The 21,306-nt window shown below is 32.2% G+C and overlaps 5 protein-coding genes across 13 annotated transcripts; 2 read left to right on the top strand and 3 right to left on the bottom strand.

Annotated features, from left to right (window-relative positions):
- Positions 1-1,977: 1,977 nt before the first annotated feature.
- Positions 1,978-7,891, bottom strand: scat (VPS54 subunit of GARP complex scat). Of its 4 annotated transcripts, XM_076688521.1 has the most exons (15): positions 7,431-7,890; positions 6,786-7,164; positions 6,617-6,719; positions 6,391-6,554; positions 6,112-6,311; positions 5,862-6,047; positions 5,661-5,787; positions 5,297-5,551; positions 4,787-5,212; positions 4,423-4,703; positions 4,136-4,353; positions 3,851-4,064; positions 3,451-3,768; positions 2,421-2,538; positions 1,978-2,330 (listed from the first exon to the last, which is right to left on the bottom strand). In XM_076688521.1, exons 1-13 carry the CDS (start codon positions 7,526-7,528, stop codon positions 3,507-3,509), a joined length of 2,913 nt encoding a protein of 970 aa, XP_076544636.1. In that variant the 5' UTR covers positions 7,529-7,890; the 3' UTR covers positions 1,978-2,330; positions 2,421-2,538; positions 3,451-3,506. The 4 variants fall into 4 exon arrangements, with proteins under 4 accessions (XP_076544636.1, XP_034181846.2, XP_034181848.2 ...); XM_034325955.2 differs by having other exon boundaries at positions 1,978-2,538; XM_034325957.2 differs by lacking the exon at positions 7,431-7,890 and adding an exon at positions 7,226-7,243 and having other exon boundaries at positions 1,978-2,538.
- A 2,672-nt stretch (positions 7,892-10,563) lies between these two features.
- Positions 10,564-12,499, top strand: ND-B12 (NADH dehydrogenase [ubiquinone] 1 beta subcomplex subunit 3). 4 transcript variants are annotated; one of them, XM_034325074.2, is made up of 3 exons: positions 10,564-10,659; positions 11,171-11,475; positions 11,687-12,499. In XM_034325074.2, exon 3 carries the CDS (start codon positions 11,707-11,709, stop codon positions 12,010-12,012), a length of 306 nt encoding a protein of 101 aa, XP_034180965.1. In that variant the 5' UTR covers positions 10,564-10,659; positions 11,171-11,475; positions 11,687-11,706; the 3' UTR covers positions 12,013-12,499. The 4 variants fall into 4 exon arrangements, with proteins under 4 accessions (XP_034180965.1, XP_076544615.1, XP_034180964.1 ...); XM_076688500.1 differs by having other exon boundaries at positions 10,571-10,659; positions 11,171-11,368; XM_034325073.2 differs by lacking the exon at positions 10,564-10,659 and having other exon boundaries at positions 11,158-11,368.
- Positions 12,275-16,469, bottom strand: LOC117604697 (meckelin). Of its 2 annotated transcripts, none has more exons than XM_034325064.2 (13): positions 15,958-16,469; positions 15,755-15,901; positions 15,378-15,682; positions 15,124-15,315; positions 14,795-15,046; positions 14,557-14,711; positions 14,316-14,481; positions 13,962-14,246; positions 13,430-13,888; positions 13,092-13,354; positions 12,842-13,022; positions 12,571-12,778; positions 12,275-12,498 (listed from the first exon to the last, which is right to left on the bottom strand). In XM_034325064.2, the coding sequence occupies exons 1-13, from the start codon at positions 16,160-16,162 to the stop codon at positions 12,275-12,277; spliced, it is 3,042 nt and encodes a 1,013-aa protein (XP_034180955.2). In that variant the 5' UTR covers positions 16,163-16,469. The 2 variants fall into 2 exon arrangements, with proteins under 2 accessions (XP_034180955.2, XP_076544610.1); XM_076688495.1 differs by having other exon boundaries at positions 15,378-15,679.
- An 879-nt stretch (positions 16,470-17,348) lies between these two features.
- On the top strand, positions 17,349-19,064 carry fln (flightin). 2 transcript variants are annotated; one of them, XM_076688498.1, is made up of 3 exons: positions 17,349-17,455; positions 18,174-18,410; positions 18,535-19,064. In XM_076688498.1, the coding sequence occupies exons 2-3, from the start codon at positions 18,196-18,198 to the stop codon at positions 18,776-18,778; spliced, it is 459 nt and encodes a 152-aa protein (XP_076544613.1). In that variant the 5' UTR covers positions 17,349-17,455; positions 18,174-18,195; the 3' UTR covers positions 18,779-19,064. The 2 variants fall into 2 exon arrangements, with proteins under 2 accessions (XP_076544613.1, XP_034180962.2); XM_034325071.2 differs by having other exon boundaries at positions 17,408-17,564.
- Positions 19,065-19,234: 170 nt separating this feature from the next.
- Positions 19,235-21,169, bottom strand: LOC143305354 (uncharacterized). The gene is made up of 2 exons (XM_076688499.1): positions 20,047-21,169; positions 19,235-19,778 (listed from the first exon to the last, which is right to left on the bottom strand). Exons 1-2 carry the CDS (start codon positions 20,080-20,082, stop codon positions 19,413-19,415), a joined length of 402 nt encoding a protein of 133 aa, XP_076544614.1. The 5' UTR covers positions 20,083-21,169; the 3' UTR covers positions 19,235-19,412.
- Between the last annotated feature and the right edge of the window lie 137 nt (positions 21,170-21,306).

The raw sequence follows: 21,306 nt of genomic DNA, 5'->3' as shown, positions 1-21,306 counted from the left end.
TTCATAGAAGGGATTATAGATTATAATTACACTCTGGATAAATTAATCGCATTGTTCGAAGAACTGCATTGTTCGTGTTATGCATTGATAACATATCATGGTAACTGCATTATGAAAAGATTTGTGAAATTTCTTAACGATTTTATTAATAACATATTGAATTTTAGTTATAATATTTTCATAAATCTGTAATTCATTTTTGAACATTCTTTTTAGATTTTGCAAAATCAAATATACGCGATAAGTATCATTTCTCCAATGTCCGCAGGTGTTATTCCCATCTACGATGGATCTGGGATAAGAATTTGCGGTGTTCGGCCTTCCAGCATATCGTGGAGTAGAATACCAATTTCCTTAAAACAATTTTTTCATTATTAGAAAGAGAAAGTTGTACATTAATAACACATCGAAAGTATTTTAACAGGGACTGAAAATAACTTAATCGATAAAACATTCGCAAAGTGAACGAGAGTTCTGTATTTTTCTACGACGTACAAGGTGCCTCTGAAAAAATGACCTTCAAAAATGTTCCATCAACGTCTGCATATCAAACACAATTTTGATATTCATTATTTCGATAGGTCATTAACACTTATGTCATCACCGATGAAAGAAGTAGATAACACAGCACTCGGCGAGCTCGAAGTTTCGAACCTCCGCTTCCAGAAACCTAGGGGGATGATTTAGCGAAAAAGGAATCCCCGAGGGGGGATGATTTCAAAACTACCTTCGAGGACTGGAGAAAATCGAGCGTCGGATTTTTGATCGCGATGTAACAATGTCGTAAATTAAATCATTCGGAAGGGGCGTCCAGAACCGTGTACCGCTAATTAAACCAGCATCGTATCATTTTACGACGATAACGACACCCGTTCGTTACGTTTATGAAAGTGTTAAGAAAATCATCTTTTGTTTCAGGGACACCCTGTATAAGTAAAGCAATGTAATAGCGTACCTCTTCTCTCTGAGCTCGTAATCTATCAATGATTGGCTCGTTAAAATTAGAGTCGTTACTAGGATCTTTTAAGATATCGTTATTCTTCGACTGCTGCGGGATACGAGCAATGTAAACGTGTTTGATGGCGTCCAATATAGCTGCAGGACGCGTTGGAGGAAATTGTAAATCGATTGACGAGAAACAATCCGTACCGGTTGGTATTGCTAACGGTTTCTCGAAATCTGTGCACCTGCTATTACTGATTTGTAATTGTTCGAAAGGAACGCACGTGTTAATATCACAATATTATTATCGATAGCAAGATATCTAAGACGGAAACTCACGAAAGTTGGGTGTCAAATCCATGATGAGATAATACGTCTTTAGTTTGTCGTACGAGGGTCTTATCTTTAGAAGAATGATAATAGAGACCTGCTCCTAAAGTATGAGCTATAGCTCTCAACGTTTTCCCGATTAATTCTTTGGTACCCGTGTCTAAACCCTTTTGAAAATTACCAAACGTTTGTCATTTGTAACATCATTTTTTAGCGAAAAAATAGAGCATGTCGATACCTTAAACTGATCGTATTTTCCTCCGATAATGCATAACTTCAATGGAAATGGATCAACTTCTTTTTCCAATGCTTTTTTCCGTTCATTAATTCGTCGTTGTTTAAGTTCCTGAATCGTTTTATCATCGTAACTCATTTTCATAGCGCTATGAATTACTGAGAAAATTTCTTCGAATGTGATCCACAAAGATTCTGGTTGCGACAAGTCCAACATTATTAATAACGTGGTATGAGCAGGAGAATGAGTCAAAGACAAGCCAGTCATTGCAGCTGATACTAACGAAGAAGTCGAGTATCCTATTTCCCAAATGTGAACGATATTTTTCATCTGCACCGATGAGAAAAGGTTGAGAGTTGAACATTTTTCTTAATAATCATAACAGATGCGGGTACTTATTTGTGTAAGCAAATTTACTTTCATATTTTTAATATAATTTCTTTACAGTTTGTTAGGTATTTTTTTAGATAAAAATAACAATTGCTAACAGTTGTTTGGCTTTGACATTTCCGGAACTATATTTTCATCATAAATTGATTATCTTCCTGTTATTAATATATCAAGGTAACTAATTAGACTGTACACCCCAGTGAACAATAGAAATATATACAATTTACTACCGACAATTAAAACGTGTTAATCCATCATTATAGTTTCTTCACTTGGAGTAACTTGTTTTATTCAATTTGTAGTTTACAACGAAATTGTTATAAAAACTTACTAAACTCTTTCCGATTTTACGACCGTAGGAGTAATCAATCGCGATAGTTGGCTTTGGTGTCTCGTCCTTTTCAAGAAACCGATGTACGATCGTCGTTTTACCCTAAGAATTCATATTTCTTTTTTCGTATACACAAGGCATATAAGTGTTTGAAAACATTATTTAGTATTTTTTACTTATAACATTACGTACAACATTCTTGCTACCAACAATGATGATTGAACGTTCGTGTGATTCGTTTCCGTCGGTTTTACGTCGTTGTTCTTCTTCAAAACAAAGGGATAATGCGGTGTTCCTAATATTTTCATCTCTAGAACATAATCATATAATATTTTGATATTTCCATCGGTTCAGCTACAACATAATTACTGCATTTCACAGTTACAGTTAACAATTGAAATGAAAAAAAAAAAAGTAACGTGTAGATCAATGTGCAACTGTACATACATATAATGCAAGGTATTAAAAGTGTTTTAACAAATGAATTTCAAATTCAATAAAGAAATTTTGATAATAAGGAGTTTTTAGGAATTAGAATTCCTAACAATAAATGTAGATAAATACGTACAAATTTTGATCTGCCATTGAGTACAATGTTATTAAACGTGATTAAATGTTATAATTGATACACAATAACACTTTCCTGGGTGTGCACAGGTTATGAGAATGTTTATACACTGGGTGCCATGGTAACACGAAAAGGTTTACTTATAAAATTGTTGCAGATTTGTGTTCAATAATAAATCATTTTTACTGTTAATAATCTATTAATGAAAATAAATTAATGAAAACAGTACATATTATATAAAAATGTTCAGGTGGTTATTGCCAGAATTAATCTGGCAGTACATTTGCAATGATTCTTTATTCTTTCCCCAAAAATTCTAATTTTAAAAAGATTGAATCTTTCACGAAAAAGAAGAAATAAATAAATAAGTTGATAATGAAAAGTTGGTCCTTCTATTATACAATTTATGCGCATCACGCAAAATTATATTAATTTGAGATATATTACAAGTGCTAAAATATCTAATATAAAAAATGCTTTTTCTGAATTCCTTAATATGTATAAACTCAGCTTATGTTTCATAAAACCTTACAAGTAAAATAATTGCAAATATTTATATGAATAGTACCATTACACACCATATGTTTTAAAAATTCAACAAAATTATTGAGATATGAATTTATATAAGGGAAGACGACAGTAAAGATTAGTCACCTTTTTCTACAATATTTCATCGCTTCTATTATGCAATATATCACACGCTCTGCATGTTATCTGGTCCATATGTCACTCATCCAATTATCATCCAACTCGTTAGTCGGTAACACTTTCAATTTTCGTAATGCTTCAAGATAAAATGTAAGTTCAGATGTAACAACACCGTGTTGTGGCCCGCCATTATTTACTATATTCATTTTGACTAATTGCTCTCTAAGTTTTTCTTTGAAAGATGTGTTTACTGTACGATACAGAGTTTGTACTTCAACGGGTGGGAGAATTCCAGAAACTGCTTCGTGAAGTTTTATTAAATAACTGTGATAAATAATCAATATTTATGATTAATTCAGATTAATGTTCATGGTCGTATAACGTGAACGAATGAAACGATATTTACCTAGAAATCTTTCTAAACGATTTCGATGGTACCGGTGGCCTAGCTGTCCATTTTGATATTTGACCACCCAATAGATTGTCAACGATAGTAAGAATCTTACTCTCAATTTCCTTTATGTGAGCATGAATATCTCTTTCGACGCTATCCAACAAAGCAACACCACCACTTATACTAGATGCACCATATCCGCGACTAGGATTTTGCTCCGCAAGATCTATTTACACAGATCGATAAATTAATATCTTGCTAGTCATCTTAATGCTGTATACGTAAAATTGAACTTACTCTGAAAATGCGACTTTACGAAAGGCATAAACCACAGAATCAATTTTAAACTACGCGCTGCTAACACAAGTATCGTACTAGTAATGCTCTTTAAACCAGCAACTTGCATTGCTTCTGCCCCGAGAACAAGTTGACAACAACGAGAATTATAATGCCGTAATAATTCGGCTAAATGCCTTCCGATTGTTCCGGACAAAGCAATCAATTCACTGCCAGTTCTAAACATATAAATATAATTTAGTACATCATGAAAGATATAGAATTTAGTTACAATATTTAAACGTTACCTGCAATATTCCTGAATCATTTGAATAAGCATTAAAGCTGTACCTACAACAGCATATTTCTCGTCCCCTACTACAATGAAGGTTTGAATACCACCTTTTTTCACTCTGTCCTCTACTTTCAATAAAGTTAGCGGAAAACATTTATTTTCGTACACGTATGTTACCAACGATTGAAATTCTTCTGGCACATCAGCTCGTTTCCATCTTTCGGATTCCAATAAAAGAGTGAGCTTTGTTTTAAGTTCGATGTGAAATCTTTGAATAAACTTACTAGCTTGAGCCTGTAACATAGAAAATTTAGGTGAAAGAACCCCAGGTTCACTCTAATAGTAGGCAAATACATGATTCATAAATTAAAATGTACCTTAAACGCGGATCGTAATCCCGTACATTGTTTTCCACAAAGTTTCTCACAAGTTTCAGTAAATTCTTCTACCAAATTGGCTAACTGACATACTTGATTTGTTGTCGCCCTCTTACTTAACCAAGAAGATTTATCATTCCAATTTTGACTTTCCTTCTCTTCTACTTTATTATTTTGATTTTCATTATTTCCTTTATCTTTCTCGTTTTGTGATTTCTCTTTGTCATTTGTACCTGCGGAAAGCAGATTTCCCATTCGCTCGTGACAATAATCACAAATGGAAATTATCATGTCATTGAGTTTGGTCGTTACTCGCGAATGTTCTGCCGGAGTTAATAAACGATCAGGTATAGCGTCATCGAACGAGCCGTCGCATACTCGACCAGCAGCAAGATCTACTGTATCTTGCATTACACTATGAACAGCCTATAAATGTCCATTACGTTAAATATCGATGACTTCTTTAAATCATTTTCTTACATACAGTATTATCAGATCTTATACATGTACCTTAATTCGGATGAGAAGGAACGTTAAGGATTGTATAGCATTATGAAGTAACGTTAATCTTTCCGCGAGCGAAAGTCCACCAACTTCTAAGGCCGCAGCTTGTTGATCGCTGCAACAATCGCTTGCTGCTAAAGCTTCTATCACTCGTTGCTTAGTTACAGCTCGTACTGTTGTCACGGCTTCTTCTTTATACGTATCCACAAATTGAAATTGTTTTTGTCGTAGGAGACCAGAAATGATGGAAACAAGTTTATCCTGTTTGTTGAGGATGTATGTACAAATGATCTCACTGGGAAGAGATGGACGACGGTTTGTTTGCTACGAACTAGGTTTATAAGACGTACAAAATTATACGTATACTTACACCATCCAGGACAGTATTTTCTCCTCCTAAAGGTCTATTTAAATCTGCGGTCGCGTATCTTTGGAATTCGGTAGATAACATTTTATCTACGAGTTTCTCCATTTCGGTTAACTGAGAACTCAAATGCCTAAACATAAAAAATACTGTACGTGTTCACGTTCTTTTTTTTTTTTTCAAATTACTTCTATTTTATGTAAATACCTAAAACTATGCACCCCATTCAATTCTTGTAAAAGTATTTCTTGTGTTGTAGCAATGAGATCTAATGCCGCGACATAGTCTGGTGTAGATAACAATAACTGTATCATTGGCTGACTTTGATGCACAGTAGCCATTAGCTTTAATTTTTTTTGAACCAGTAAACGATTGGATCTTGCTCGTTCCAAACTGAAAAATTTATCTTGAAATTAAATATTATATTCAATATGCATAATACGCGTTTGTTACTTACCGTAAAATTTCTAAAGAATCGTTGACTAGATGTTTATCAACTTGATGAATATTTTTCCTAAGAGCTTTTAAAACTGTAATCGTTTGCGTAAGTTGTTCCATTAGAGCATCATGAGATGTCATAGCATGAAAAAATGCCTGAGACTTGGAAGCGACTTGTTCCGCTATTCTAACTTCCACAACATCTAAATAATGACTTAACTATTATAAAAATGAATTTAATATCTATTAGTTGTCTTATTTTTTAAACCTGATGTAACGTTAATAACCATTAATATACCTTTTCTTGCATCTGTTTTACATGCATAACAATATTAGAATCTTCGTTTAACAATCCGCTTTTCGCAAATGGAAATACGGCGTAAAAATTATCTTTCTGCGAAAGATCTAGATTAGGCGTTAAAAAAATTTTTGGAATACTTGATAAATCAAACTGCACTCGATCTGAAATTAATATTCGTTACGATAAAAATAATAACTCGTAAGTATAACAATGCTATTCGTACCTAAAGATTTAACTTTTCTTAAATTTGGAAAAGTCTGTAGCAGTTCGTTAGGTGTAGTCGGCGCGTTAACGCTTGAATTCATACGAAAATGTTTTCGATATCTCTGTAAATAAAACGTTCATTCTTTTTCGTATCAAACTTAATTCTTATCAAACAATAAATCACTTACCCTTGCAATCTTTTTTAAATACGATTCAAAATGTTGTAATGTGATTTCAGGAAGGTATGGACTTTTAGGTATATCAACTTTTTCTACAAAACTATCTCCCCAAGTACGAGTTAAAAAGTTACTTTGTTTTCCTTTAAATGGATCATTTAGAACAGCTGGTAAATTTTGAGCTGCTGAATAAACAGTCCATGAGGATGAAGGTTCTAATAAATGCCCATTCCTTTTACGCTGTTGTTGCATTATTGCGTGTTTAGTAGCATGTGCTACATAATCTTTGTCTGAGACACCCTCCACAGGAAGACTGGTACACACTCCATTATAACCATATAGACAGACGAATGAACCTCCTTCTCTAGAGCAATGCTGATCCCTTAAATGTCTGAAAAAATATTGCATTATAATATAATAATAACTGATAACAGTGCAAAATATTGTATTACGTTTCACAGACTATAGCATATTAGGAAATATGTTATCACCAATAGCTACAATTGTACACATAAATTAGATAAATACGAATAAAACATTCGTTAACGTAAAATCGAGAATTTTAAATAATTCGATCTGTATTAAAAAACTGCTTAATATAAAAGCAAATTTATATTTATATTTCATTGTAGGTAGACTTTGAACGCACAGACCCACCTTACAAAATCTTCAATTTGCTTGAACGTAAGGTTAGCGCAATATTCGCAAATTAGAATCGAAGAAAACGATTCGGATTCTTTTATAATTTTCGCCATTTTCTAATTTCAACATTACTTCACCATTCTGTTAATGTTTCTTTAAATTTATACTTCATAGAAATCTATCAAAAATGTAAGGGAGCTTGTAACGACTACCAATTATGTTTCACAGTGCAGTGACTACAGATTTAACAAGACTGGGCATGCCTTTACCAGTGGTTACACAGGCAGAAAATTGGACGTGCCTTTATTTTCGTGTGTGGTGCGGTAAAAGAAGGACTGGTAAAACAGCCACGATTATCATACCGGCTGTGCTTACTGAAATAAAATTGCTAATTACAAAAGAACTAATTTGTCACAAACGTTAAAAATAGACTCACAATCCATCACAAACGATTTACAAACGAAATACACTAAGAAAAATTAAAAATAATCATATTTCATTATTCCTTCTGGCCAGCTTCATGTAGGTGTATGCAAATAGTGTTACTGGTGCTTCGGGGTCCTAGACACCCCAGGATCAAACCAGGTCAAACCCATCACTATCCCGAACAAGTGAGTTTCACGATTTGTTCGTTTTTCGTTCTTATATTTCGCTAGATCCAGTCAAACCCATCACTATCCCGAACAAGTGAGTTTCACGATTTGTTCGTTTTTCGTTCTTATATTTCGCTAGATCCGGTCAAACCCATCACTATTCCGAACAAGTGAGTTTCACGATTTGTTTGTTTTTCGTTCTTATATTTCGCTAGATCCGCTCTAACCCATCACTATTCCGAACAAGTGAGTTTCACGATTTGTTCGTTTTTAGGTCTTATATTTCGCTACTTACTTGGGGTCCTTAGAACCCCGAGACATTATAATTTAGATATACAGAATCGTCGGTGCTTGGGGTCCTTAGAACCCCGAGACAATGTAATTTAGATATACAGAATCGTCTGTGCTTGGGGTCTTTAGAACCCCGAAACAATATAATTTCGGTATACACAATCGCCAATGCTTGGGGTCTTTAGAACCCCCAGAGTATATAATTTAGGTATACAGAATCGTCGGTGCTTGGGGTCCTTAGAACCCCAAAGACAATATAATTTAGGAATGCAGAATGGTCGGTGCTCGGGGTTCTTAGAACCCCACGACAATATAATTTAGGTATACGGAATCGTCGGTGCTCGGGGTTCTTAGAACCCCAATACAGTATTGTTTTAGTATGCAGCATCCACAGAGCTTCGGGGTCCTCAGAACCCCGCGACGATAATATTTTAGTAACCTACATGCAGCTAACCGTAAGGAATTATAAAATATGATTATTTTTAATGTTTCTTAGTGTATTTCGTTTGTAAATCGTTTGTAATTGATTGTGTGTCTATTTTTAACATTTGTAACAAATTAATTCTTTTGTAATTAGCAATTTTATTTAAATCATGATGTGAGCCGAAACAATTTAGTAATTTTTAATAATAAACAGATTTTGTGACAACTGATAACTGTAATTGATTGGAAATCGTTTGTGATTTACAAATATATTATTTTCATTGTTTGTGAGTGAATAACATCTTAATTATTTACAAGTTTGTTTTTAATAAATAATTGTAGCTGCTTAATATCCGAATATGGTATCAGGTCCGTATGAAGAGGGCACAATAAGTATAATTTTTTTCCAGAGTTTATTTAATTTACTTTATTTACTTTTTTTACTTATTTTTGCATATTAAATAAGCCGATCGAAGAGGAATAACATTTATGATTATATTCCTCTTTAGGGTCTTATAGTCGAGGACCCCATTTATTTTACTTTTTCTAGTTATTTATATAATTTTATCCCTCATTATAGGCCAAGGCCATCTCAGTATCCCTTACATCCCTGCATTCCTTCCATCCCAGCATTCCTGCAACCCTTAAATACCCCTTTTTTTTTTTTTTTTTTTTTTTTAACGTGGTGGAAATCTTCAGAAAGACACCTTCAGCCCCCCTGGGGAGGGGCCGGAGGTAGTGTGGGATTTTTACCCACTAAAACCACCACGGCGGCCTGCACTAGGGCGGCAGGGAGGATCCTTTGACTCTCCACCATGGGCCAAATTTCGCCGACATCGGGGGCCACACCCGATGCCGGCACTTCTCGGACCGCGTGCAGTGGAAACCGAGGCCCCAGCCCCGGGCCCCTACGGTATTCCTTTACATCCCTCGTTCCGTTACATCTCTGCATCCCTTACATCTCTGCATTCTTTTCATCCCTACATTCTTTTCAAACCTACATTCTTTTCAAACCTACATTCTTTCCATCCCTACATTCTTTTCATCCCAATATTCTTTTCATCCCAATATTCTTTTCATCCCTATATTCTTTTCATCCATACATTCTTTTCATCCCTACATTCTTTTCATCTCTACATTCTTTTCATCTCTACATTCTTTTCATCCCTACATTCCTTACATCTCTTCATCCCTACATTCTGTTCATCCCTACATTCCTTACATCTTTCATCCCTACATTCTGTTCATCCCTACATTCCTTACATCTCTTCATCCCTGCATTCTGTTCATCCCTACATCCCTTATAATAAATATATTACAAAGACTGCTTCCAGTAAAGGTAAGTAAAGGTAAGTAAAGGTAAGTAAAGGCAAGTTAGTTCCTTTTTTCGGCACCAGAGGGCGCTGATTCGACATCGAAATTTTAGTTCACATTTTTGCCGCCAGAGGGCAAAAAATGGAGCATGATTTAGTTCCTTTTTCCAAAACCAGATGGCGCTGATTTGACATCGAAATTTTAGTTCACATTTTTGCCGCCAGAGGGCCAAAAATGGAGCACGATTTAGTTCCTTTTTCCAAAACCAGATGGCGCTGACTCGACATCGAAAATTTAGTTCACATTTTTGTCGCCAGAGGGCCAGAAATGGAGCAAGATTTAGTTCCCTTTTCCAAAACCAGAGGGCGCTGACTCGACATCGAAAATTTAGTTCACATTTTTGTCGCCAGAGGGCCAGAAATGGAGCAAGATTTAGTTCCCTTTTCCAAAACCAGAGGGCGCTGATTCGACGTCGAAATTTTAGTTCGCATTTTTGCCGCTAGGGGGCGCTGTTTTTTTCGAAATTTTCGCGAAATTCTCGAAAATTTCAACTTCATTTCAGGGAGGTACTGGGATGTATGGAATGCAGGAATATAAGTGATACAAGGATGTAAAGCATACAGGCATGTAAGGGATGCAGGGATGTAAGGGTTGCAGGGATGTAAGGAATGCAGGGATGTAAGGGATGCAGGGATGTAAGGAATGCAGGGATGTAAGGGATGCAGGGATGTAAGGGATGTTAGGATATAAAGAAGGCAGGAATGTGAGGAATGCAGAGATGTAAGGGATGTAGAGATATGAGGAATGCAGGGATGTAAGGGAAGCAGAGATGTAATGAATGTCGGGATGTAAGGGATAAAGAGATGCAAGGAATGTAGGAATATAAGGGATGAAGCGATGTAAGGAATGAAAGGAATGTAGGGATGGAAAGAATGTATGGATGAGAAGAATGTAAGGATGAAAGAATGCAGAGGTGTAAGGGATGCAGAGATATCAGGGTTGCTGGGATGTAAGGAATGCAGTGATATGAGGATGCAGAGATGTAGTGGAATAAGAGATATAATGGGTGCAGACGGAAGTAAAAAAATTAAGAAAAATTAAAAATAATCATGTTTTATTATTCCTTCCGGCTAGTTTCATGTAGGTGTGCTCTCTGCATGCATACCTAATTTCATCCGGCGGTGTCCTGGACCCCATAAAACATGACCCCTCGAAAACAGAGACATCCAGTCTTTCGCATCTGTAGTCACTGTATTATGTAAGACATTGAATGAAGTATGCATATATGTTATTGAGTGACTTTTACTTACTTCAGATTGTAGACTTTGCAAGGTAAAGTCTAGTTACAGTATTATTGTAAAGTAATAAATACAATTTTTTAATATATTAATCAACAAATGAAAATAGAAATATATAATATAGATGATAATAATTTTCAGGTGCAAAATATATGTTAAGCTAACCTTCATTTTAATGACTTAAGTCTTTAGTTGCATAGGTTTTCAATGCAATAAATATTGAAAAGAAATGTATACATATTTTATTATTGACTGACATCTGTTCAATGAAATAGCTTACTTATTAAGGTTTATACTCTACATGCAATAATGTATACTTAGATATTAAACTATTAAAGTAAATTATTTGCAGATTTAAATTTCTCTGTAAAAATGGGAGGCCATGGTCATGGTCATAAACCACCGTATCTAGTTCCAAGTCCTGATATATACAAAGTGGAGGATGTACCAGAACTGATGCGTGTTAGAGAAAAATTGGCTGAAAAAGGACTGAAGGATCCTTGGTTGAGAAATGAAGTGTGGCGTTATACAACTTTGCCAGGACCTCCTATACGTACAGCACTGGTACCATTTTTGAGGGGTGCTATATTTGGAATTCCAGCATTTTTAATAACCATAGCTGTAGAAAAATATCTTGGAGTTGATGGCCATGGACATGAAAATGGTGATCATCATTAAGATTATTCAGAAAAACAGTTCATATATATAGTAAGATAAAATAGTACTTTTACCCTTGTATCAGTTATACATTAAAAATAAACTATGATTTTAAATTTAAATAGATGTTTGTAGCAGTTATTATTTATTATTTATTTTGATTTGAAAACTGTTTGTTTAATGCATATAATACAATACTTGAAGCACTTAAATATTAAGTGTTAGTAAAAAATGTATAAAATATCATATATATATATATAATTACATGATAGCATTCAAGTCATTATATAAGAAATGTTTTATCTAACAGCATATTATTATCTAAATTTCTTTTATTATTATGTTGCGCTAATGAAATTAATAATACAGATATTAATATTGTGATTGTAATAGCTAATGTACAATCTTCACATAATACTATGATAAAAGTGAATATGGAAATTTCAAATGTTGCTAACAACCACTCATTTCCACATAATAATACTTGATCAAAGGAGTTCTTAGTATCTGTAAATATTACGAATTAAGTGTAGTTTCATGTATATCTTTTCTTTTTTGGTATATATTAAAAATTATTACCAATATAAAAAATTGACTTTTCATCATTGTGGGGAAGTAAAATGTTAAGTAACTTTTCAAAGAAAAGTTGTTCTTTAATAATGTAATCTTCTTTAGAACAGTGATCCACAAATTTGTATAGAAATTGTTTTAATTTAAACTGACTATTAAAGGTTTGCTCCCAATTTATAGTAGCAACAGAATATGGTTCCAGAAAATTGTTTTGTTTCTGGAAAAAAAAATAAAAGTAATGAGTTTTTGAACTTCTTATACAAAATTATGTTATACATACAATTTTTGTTGCTATAAAAATTTTCTGAAAGATATTTTTAAAAGTTGGTGTTAAGGAAAGTATGAAAGTTTGTTGGGTTGTTCCTGGTACAAGACCTTTATGTGCACATAAATTGTTTTTTTCTTTTTCTAAATTATTCATTAAAGTAGGCAAATCTATATCCGCAAATCCATGCACTGATCTGTTATAAAGTAATAATATTTAATTACAAATATTATGTATCTTCATGCATTGCTGTTATGTACATTACCTTCCATGAATATAGAAGCCATAATAATTAAATGGTAAAATAAATACACTGATATTTGCAACTGAACATAGTTTTACAAATTCTTGCATCCTATTTGGAATAAATAATTGGTAGGTAACAGTAGATACCACCCACTGAATACAATATATCGAAATATATATTAAAATGCATATTGTATAATACAGAATGAAATTGTAATTACTGTCTGAAGAATTAGATGTTAATTCTGGTATTGCAAGAATCCAAGGATACAGTTGTATGACCTACTTAAAATTTTGTATGTAATTTCTATTATACACTTTGCTTTCAAACTATTATTTCAAAACTTGTAAATTTACCTGAAAAGTACATAAAACAGCAACTAATTGTATTATTACGCTTATCTTTCTTTGTGTTTGAAGGTTCAACCATTGATTTGCAATAAAATATGTTCTCCAGATACTGATAGGCAAATTATGAAAATTACCCTTTTCTTGGACAGAAATGTTTGATTCTGAGTACTGAGGTGAAAAATCAGTTTCATATTTGTCAACTATAGAAGATTTATCGATATAGGCAGAATTACTTTGCTTATGTAATTGATGTATTATTTTCTTTCTTTTAGCTGCTATTATTTCTGATGGTGTTTGTAACACTTTGTATTTATCTTTTGAAAATTTATTTACATGTAATTTGTTCATAGTATTATCTAGAGAATCATGTTTAAATTGATTATCTATTGCTTTTGGTTGTTCCCAATCAAGAAAAACTATATCAATATTCCAATACTGACAAATAAATCCAAGTATCTCTATAAACTAAATCAAAAACCATTTGTGTAGTGGATTTATAACAATTACGTATTTTCATTTTACAGTTAAATATACTTACTTTAAAAGAAAATGCTAGTATAGTGCACATTTTAATGGTTTCATCATTTATATCTCCAGGAAGTAGAATATACGGTATTGTTTGTCCCTTGTAAAACGTAAATAAATATATGCAAAATATGATTAAACTCAAAATAATTACGCTTCCTATAGTACCCGCAGCGTAAACGAAAGCCCAAAGTAGTATGTATATGTTAAAAAATGAAATATGATGACGTTTACTATAATTCCAAGTTTTTATACCAGAAAGTATAAAAGCTAATCCTGAGAATACTCCAATGATTATCTAAAAAAATACTTCAATATAATTGAATTCCAAAAGGATGTAATGATAATGCCTGAGAAGTTTCTTTACCTGAAGATTTCTATCAATAGTACTGTCGTTTAAAATAAATTCAATTCTGTAATCTAATGTAACTTCAGTGGTTTTACTAATTTGTTCATATGTTAACTCAGCATATTCAATAATCAATAAAGGTGGAAATATTTTATTTCTATCCTTTGAAATTTGAATATTGATCCTGGAAAAATATTTTTTAATACTGTTTTAATGGATGATGTCACAACATTTATGAGAAAAAATGAAATCTACTCACATAACATTTAAAGATCTTATATAACGAAGCACAGATAATTCATTAGCTCTTTTAACTTCATCAGTTGAAAAATTTGAGAGTGTTTTAAAGCCACTAACATTATCAACAAAGAAAAATTTTCTTACCAATTGCCAAGTTGATACTTCATTATCATTCTGTGAAATAGTTTAAAAATTGTATTGTAAGTACATTTTAAAATAATTTTGTATAATAACTTATTCAGTGTTATATTCTTTACCTTATTAATATTCTTAATAAGTATGGGCAATGCATGCATCAAACTTTTGTTATTCTCCACAAATGTTAAATAAGGAGTCAGTAACTCTACTTTTGCAGTCAATAAGTTTTTAAGGATAAGTTTGCACCTTTTTTCCAAGTTTATACCAAATCTAATATTCTGCAATAAATTACATGGCATATCTGGTGTACCAATAAATTTTAATGTACCGTGCAAAGAAAATGTAGCAACTGTAAAATTCAGTATATTATCCTAAAAGAAAATATACTTTAATTATAAAAATGTACAACATTTAATAGAGTATGTGAACAGAAATACACATTACATACATTGTTGTACCTTAACTTATACTTATGTGTGATTTGTGTGCTTTTTAACACTGCTGCAGTCTTATTTTTATCATAAAATAACCATACAGGAGCTTTTAGTGGTTGCATAAATAGTATACATGCAATATTATTAGCATAAAGACTCAAGGCACACATATTTGATAAATGTTCACATGCTAATTCATTCTTTCTCTGAAAGAAATATTTGCATTATGGTTTTTTCTTATACTTTGTTACTTTATTTTCTTACTCACCTTACAAAAATACATAGCAATTTCTAATTCATTTCTAAAATAATAGCTGTCTACATTTTCTGTTTCAAATTTCACTTGATATACAACTACTGAATCTTGTTTATCCAAAGAGGTGTCTTTAAAAGGGCAATAATCTTGTATTTTTGTGTAATAGTAATTTGTTGAATATATATAATCTATATAATAATTGTAGTCAAGATTCTTGCATTGAAAACATTTAGATCTATCTACAGATGGATAATGATTATCAGGACATGTACTGTAACATACAATATCTACTGATGTATTGTTTAAGTTTCTGTCTACTGTAAAAATAATTGTAATATTATTAATAATAGTACTTTTATAATACAACATATTCTAATAATGTTAATTACCTTGTATTTCATCAGTGGTACATTCACAGGTTGCATTATTACATGAAGTGCAATTGCTTTCATGTGCAGTAATTGTTGCATTTAAGGAATAAAAAGCATCATCCTTTAAGGTCCTCTTATTAAATTTATCACATGTACATCTTAATCCTATAAAATAAAGTATTTAAGTAGTTATTTTAAATATTTATGTATTTTTAACTTACTATCTGGAGATGGTTTTAGGTTTTTATTAATATCACATTGTGTGCAAGAAAATGAAGCTGTATTAAAATATTCATTATTTTTACATTTTGATGGTTGAGAAAATTCAACTACTTCTTTATTTGCAGCAAGTGGTTGAAGAAAATTGAAATAACACATTAAAAAATAAGAAATAATATTTTTTTCTTTCAGATGATTCATTTTCATGGAGTACTTTTATTTGTTTGCTCTTTCCATCACTATAGCAACTGGGGATTTAAGTTCAGGAAAATCAAACCTCAATTGTAATTTTCCACATTATAAAATGAATAAAAACAGTCTGATGCTATATTCTCTAAACTTTGAACAACAAGATTTTACATAGAACCTCTATAATAAATTATGACTTTGCGTATTTAACGCAGCTTGTGATTTATAGTAACTAAACCAGGGTACGGTGTCAATGATTCTGTTTCGAAATAAAATTGTATCAATCGATACGCGTTTAAATTTTTATAGCTGGTTATCTATAAATAAATAGAAGTTGTAATGTAAATCATAACTGTATTTACGTTTGTCAAACGTTTTAAAAAATGATTCGAAAAAAGAACGTATAAATAGCAAAAAATTATTTTATTCAATCATACGATTAACATATAAATAAAATATTAGATAATATGCAACTGGATCAAGGTTAAATCTAAAATGACAGAGGAGAGAGAAAATTTCATGTGGCAAAATCAAATGATGCCGAATGGAGCATCATGTGATGCATGTGTCAATTCCGGAAGTGGATGCGCTTCAAAGATTTTAAGGTCACTTTCGTTCTTTTTTTTTTTTTTTTTAAATAGAACTGTATATTTCTTTTTAACTAGATTAATTCTTCAGTACATTCTTCTTAAAAAAGTAAAACAGTTCGTGAAATATGTATTCCAAATTTAAATCACAGTGAAATCTTAGAGGCCCCTGCACATAGGCAACCCTTTTCTCTCCCTTGAAATAAAATAAAATGTGTTTTAAAATAATTAAACTTGAACACTTTGTATATTCCATTTCAAGTTCATTATAAATATAGTACAGATATTTAAACGCTCGAAATCGAAAATATTTGTTAATATTATCAATAGTTTCCAGGGTACCAAGTTAACTCGGTGAATACCGCGTGGGCCACGGGTGACCCACGGTGTTTAACAAGCATGCATCTATGGTTTCTTCGATTAAACTTAAAAAAGTGAAAACGAAAATGTAACAAATATAATATACTCACAATTTTGTATAATTAAGCATTGGAATTGAACATTTGTCGCAAAGCTGTCGCGGTACTGAATGCATCTAAATGGGACACCGTGTATAATAAAATACTAAATTACTTGTTGCCTTGTGCGGTAACAATCATCACAGTGCTATCAGTGCCAAAAATCCTCCTCTTTCATTCCCCTTCCTCCCTCTCTGCCTTGTTTCTTTACTACACCTCTGGGGTAGAGGGGCAGTGTTTTACTTAAGGGGAAGACCGGAGGGAAGGTAAGGAAAATCTTATAAGCTAAAATAAAAGCGATACAAGGCAAAGTCCGCGGGAGTAGTTTTTTTTCAGTCTGAAGAAGTACTTTGAGGAGTGGCCATCGTATCACAGGTATTATCTTCTATGTCTATTAAACAGTGCTTTGTGATTTAGTTCTGGAATATCGTAAGTTTCAAAGTGACAGTGAACAGATGCTATTGTGATCGTTTAGCAGTGAATTACATTTCGAATTTAATTAATTAAATGACAGTATATGATATAATCAAGTGTCAGAGTTTTTCATTAACAATCAATGTAATTAAAATTTTCTCCATCAAAATTTAAACTCCAAATAATTATCTCCATTTAAAATTTATTATATAAACTTTTAAATAAATTTGAAATGCAATACAAGTTTACTCTCTAACTCGGTGAGCGTCTTGGACGAATAATAGAATTAAATTGTTTACCATTATTTCGTTCTAATCACCAATCGATGTGTCACAATCATACACGTTGTTGTATCTTAACGTGACCCATTTTCGTTCTTTAAATATATCTCATTAGCTAATTATATCAATTGAGAGTAGTAGCTGTAACATTTTATTTAAAAAGAAGGCTATAAGAACTGATCTGGAACGAATGAGTTAGGGGGAGGAGATGTGGAACACTTCTGTCAGTCTGGTCTCTATAGAAGTAAAAATAGGAAGGATAGAAGGATATGATTTGTACGGGTTTTAGGGTCATTTAAAGTTTGGAAAATATGTGGGACGACGAGCCAGCGCCATGGGACATCGAGGATACTCCAGCGGAAGAGACCGCGGCGGGTGCAGCCGAAGGGGCTGCCGAAGGCGCAGCACCTGCCGCAGCACCTGGGGAAAAACCAAAAATAAAATTAGAAAAGATTGAACCCCCGCATTACAATCATCATTGGGTTCGTCCTCTCTTCCTCAATTACGATTATATTTATGAATATAGGTAAGTTGTTACGGACCAAAGTGAGCCTGTATCGTACTACCGCGTAAATTATACAGTATTCTTAACGAAGGTTAAATTCTTGATCGCGATTACTATTGCAAGGTGGTTTATTTATATTTTTCAGGAAAAATTACTATGATGACGTGATTGATTATCTGAATCAAAGGCAAAGAGGAATATTCCGTGAACCACCGCGTGCCCAAGAATGGGCTGAACGAGCAATGAGGACCTACGACGAGATGAACACTGATAAGAGTTTCAAACGATCAGCGGATATGAGAGAGATCATTAATATGAGACACGAACCTAGATACTACAGTTATCACACTCGGGCATATTATAGTTTGAAGTATCAAAAAATCTTGTGATTTTATTTTCTTTATTGTATATTAAAATCGACCCATGTGGCATAGATATAAATTTTATTGTAATATATTTACACATTAATCTTCGTTTTTAAACCGAATTTTTATGTTATGGAAATAAAACTGATGGTTCGAATTATTTTTCTTCAAAGAAACAATGTTTTATAAAAATTAAATATTTATTTAATATCAATGTATTACGAGAAAAACTCATCCGTTATGCATGGTATCAGCAATTCTGTTTCTGTATATAGAATAATAAAATTGGAAAAGGTATCACTATACATAATCTGTATTTCAAACAGGAAATATACAATATAATACATACATTATATATATATATATATATATATATATAAAAAAATAGTAATAGTAGTAGTAATAATAATATCTCTGCTACATTACTATTTTAGGATAAATCAAAAGGTGCACTCAAATTAAAACAAAGTAGATATTCAATAATATTTCTCTTCAGGTATGAGATTTTAAATATTAACTTAACGCTTTTATTTAATTCTAAAATATTATTAAATAATTTTCTTTGACAGATTTATTAAAATAATAAAATTGGATAAGAGTGTACATACGAATGACATGGTAGCGAAAGTGTCAAGATGTTCGTTTTAGTTCGAAAGTTTTAAAACGAAACGCTTTTCTTTCTTTTCAAGAATTTCTTTTTCAATGGTTGTAAAGCATAACTGTTCATTGGATTTACAATCTCAGCCGATTCTATTAACGAACTGATTCTGTCGTGTCTTGGTATTATAGACTGCGGTATGCAAGATTCCATATCGACGTTCGGTACTTTGACAAATTTAATCGTTTTTGGCGGTGCTTTTTCTGCACTCTCCATGCTCAGTACTTTTCTCGATGACACGTCATCGTAATCGTAGGTGTTATCAAATTTCGTGGCGTGTCGTTGGAATGCAACGTCCGCTGCCTCCAATGTGCTCTTGGCTTTCTCGATTTCAGCGTTTAAATCAATTACATCGAATATACGATCCTGAAAATGCAAAATATTAGAAAACGTAAAAGGGATTCACGACAAGTTTCAGCACACAAATATGTTTTATTATTTCCTTTCGTACACTTTGTGATATTTATAGTATTTTTTTCTCCCTTCATCCTCGAACGATGCTTTCAGACTCACTTGTTTAAGTTAAAGTATTTAAATATTAAACATTATCGAGCGAGAGGTTCAGTCTTGATTAATAGCGACTGGTTATCATCGTTCGAGGATTGAATAAATATCTTTTAAGTTTTCGTGAAACCTGCATATCTCTTCGTTTGCGTCTTATATCAGCCATATCTTCGGCAAAAGCAGCGGCAGCGCGTTCCTTATAACGTCGATGAGTTGAAACAAATTCATCTTCGATATCATCTTGAAAGTCTCGGTCGTATATAAAATCCAAATCGTCATAGAAATCATTACGGTTTCCTGATAGATTACGAGATCCTAAAATATGCGGATGATATTGTTAATTAGTTAGAAAATGTCTATCAATGGTTTTATAGTTAATTGTTTCTATAGAATGTCAAAATTATATCAGGCAATTATAATGTTCGAACGAAATTCAAAGAAAATGATATGATACTTGTTAACAAAATGAGATTGATCATTTTTTTACTAACACGTTGATTGCTATGATGGGTCATTAATAATTAATTATTATTATATCAAATAATTAATAATTGAAGGTTTTTTAACTATTACCGTGACAGTCAACGTGTTAATGTAACAAAGCTGTTATAAAAAAAGTATATTCCAAGGGGATGTTTCATTATTCTTAATTTAAAAATTAATTAAATCTGCAGTCGTGTAATTTCATTCTTTTCCTTAAAAATAAAAACAAAGAAAATTATAATATTGACGATGAGTATGAATAATTTGGATAAAAGTATCATGCTAAACAAATATTCTTATGCATTCATGCATGGAAAGAAAATAACAGGTACTCACATCATGAACAAGGAACCTATTTCATAAAAGGGAGAGTAGGTTTCACTCCTGTACATTATACATTTCTGACATATTTACAGTGAAATTTATTTATAAATAAAAGAGGAGAGAGATACATACAATAATATCGAGAAATATTTTTCTTCAGCACACATTTCCCTTAAAATATTAATACTTTACTGATAATTTGAAGTGTGACGATTAAATAGATCAATGGAAATAATGTAATTCTGTATGCAACTTGAAATGGTAAAGTGTATTTGAAAGTTAAACGATGTATTTACTATAAATTACGTCTTTTTTAATTAATTAGGAACTATTGTTAGAAGTATAAGAACATCAAGTATTCTTTGATATCAAAGAGAGTACCATTTTTCGCGACCATTTCAACTGATACCGTTGAAATGATTCAATAAAATTTTTTTTAGAAAAGAATTTTTTTTCAATGTTTCATTAAAAAATAAATGTTAACATTAATCTAACTAAACGATAGTCTTTGAATTATCTACTGCTATGATCAGCTTTGATAAAAATTATAAAATGATTAAGTACGCGTGTCAAATAGCGTTGC

Source organism: Osmia lignaria, chromosome 5, assembly GCF_051020975.1.
Source record: "Osmia lignaria lignaria isolate PbOS001 chromosome 5, iyOsmLign1, whole genome shotgun sequence".
Classification (NCBI taxonomy): Eukaryota; Metazoa; Arthropoda; class Insecta; order Hymenoptera; family Megachilidae; genus Osmia; species Osmia lignaria.
This window is presented reverse-complemented; position numbering and strand designations above follow the sequence as displayed.

Coding starts and splice junctions, on each gene's coding strand:
- LOC117604697 (XM_034325064.2), bottom strand. CDS start 16,162: ATGAAAATGAATCATCTGAAAGAAAAAAATATTATTTCTTATTTTTTA. Junction 13,889..13,961: donor TACTAGCATTTTCTTTTAAA/GTAAGTATATTT, acceptor TTTTTGATTTAG/TTTATAGAGATACTTGGATT. Junction 12,779..12,841: donor TTTTTATAGCAACAAAAATT/GTATGTATAACA, acceptor TTTTTTTTCCAG/AAACAAAACAATTTTCTGGA.
- scat (XM_034325956.2), bottom strand. CDS start 7,528: ATGGCGAAAATTATAAAAGAATCCGAATCGTTTTCTTCGATTCTAATT. Junction 7,165..7,430: donor CAAATTGAAGATTTTGTAAG/GTGGGTCTGTGC, acceptor ATATTTTTTCAG/ACATTTAAGGGATCAGCATT. Junction 6,312..6,390: donor TAAAACAGATGCAAGAAAAG/GTATATTAATGG, acceptor TTTTTATAATAG/TTAAGTCATTATTTAGATGT.
- LOC143305354 (XM_076688499.1), bottom strand. CDS start 20,082: ATGGCTGATATAAGACGCAAACGAAGAGATATGCAG. Junction 19,779..20,046: donor GCAAACGAAGAGATATGCAG/GTTTCACGAAAA, acceptor TTGCATTTTCAG/GATCGTATATTCGATGTAAT.
- ND-B12 (XM_034325074.2), top strand. CDS start 11,707: ATGGGAGGCCATGGTCATGGTCATAAACCACCGTATCTAGTTCCAAGT.
- fln (XM_076688498.1), top strand. CDS start 18,196: ATGTGGGACGACGAGCCAGCGCCATGGGACATCGAGGATACTCCAGCG. Junction 18,411..18,534: donor GATTATATTTATGAATATAG/GTAAGTTGTTAC, acceptor TATATTTTTCAG/GAAAAATTACTATGATGACG.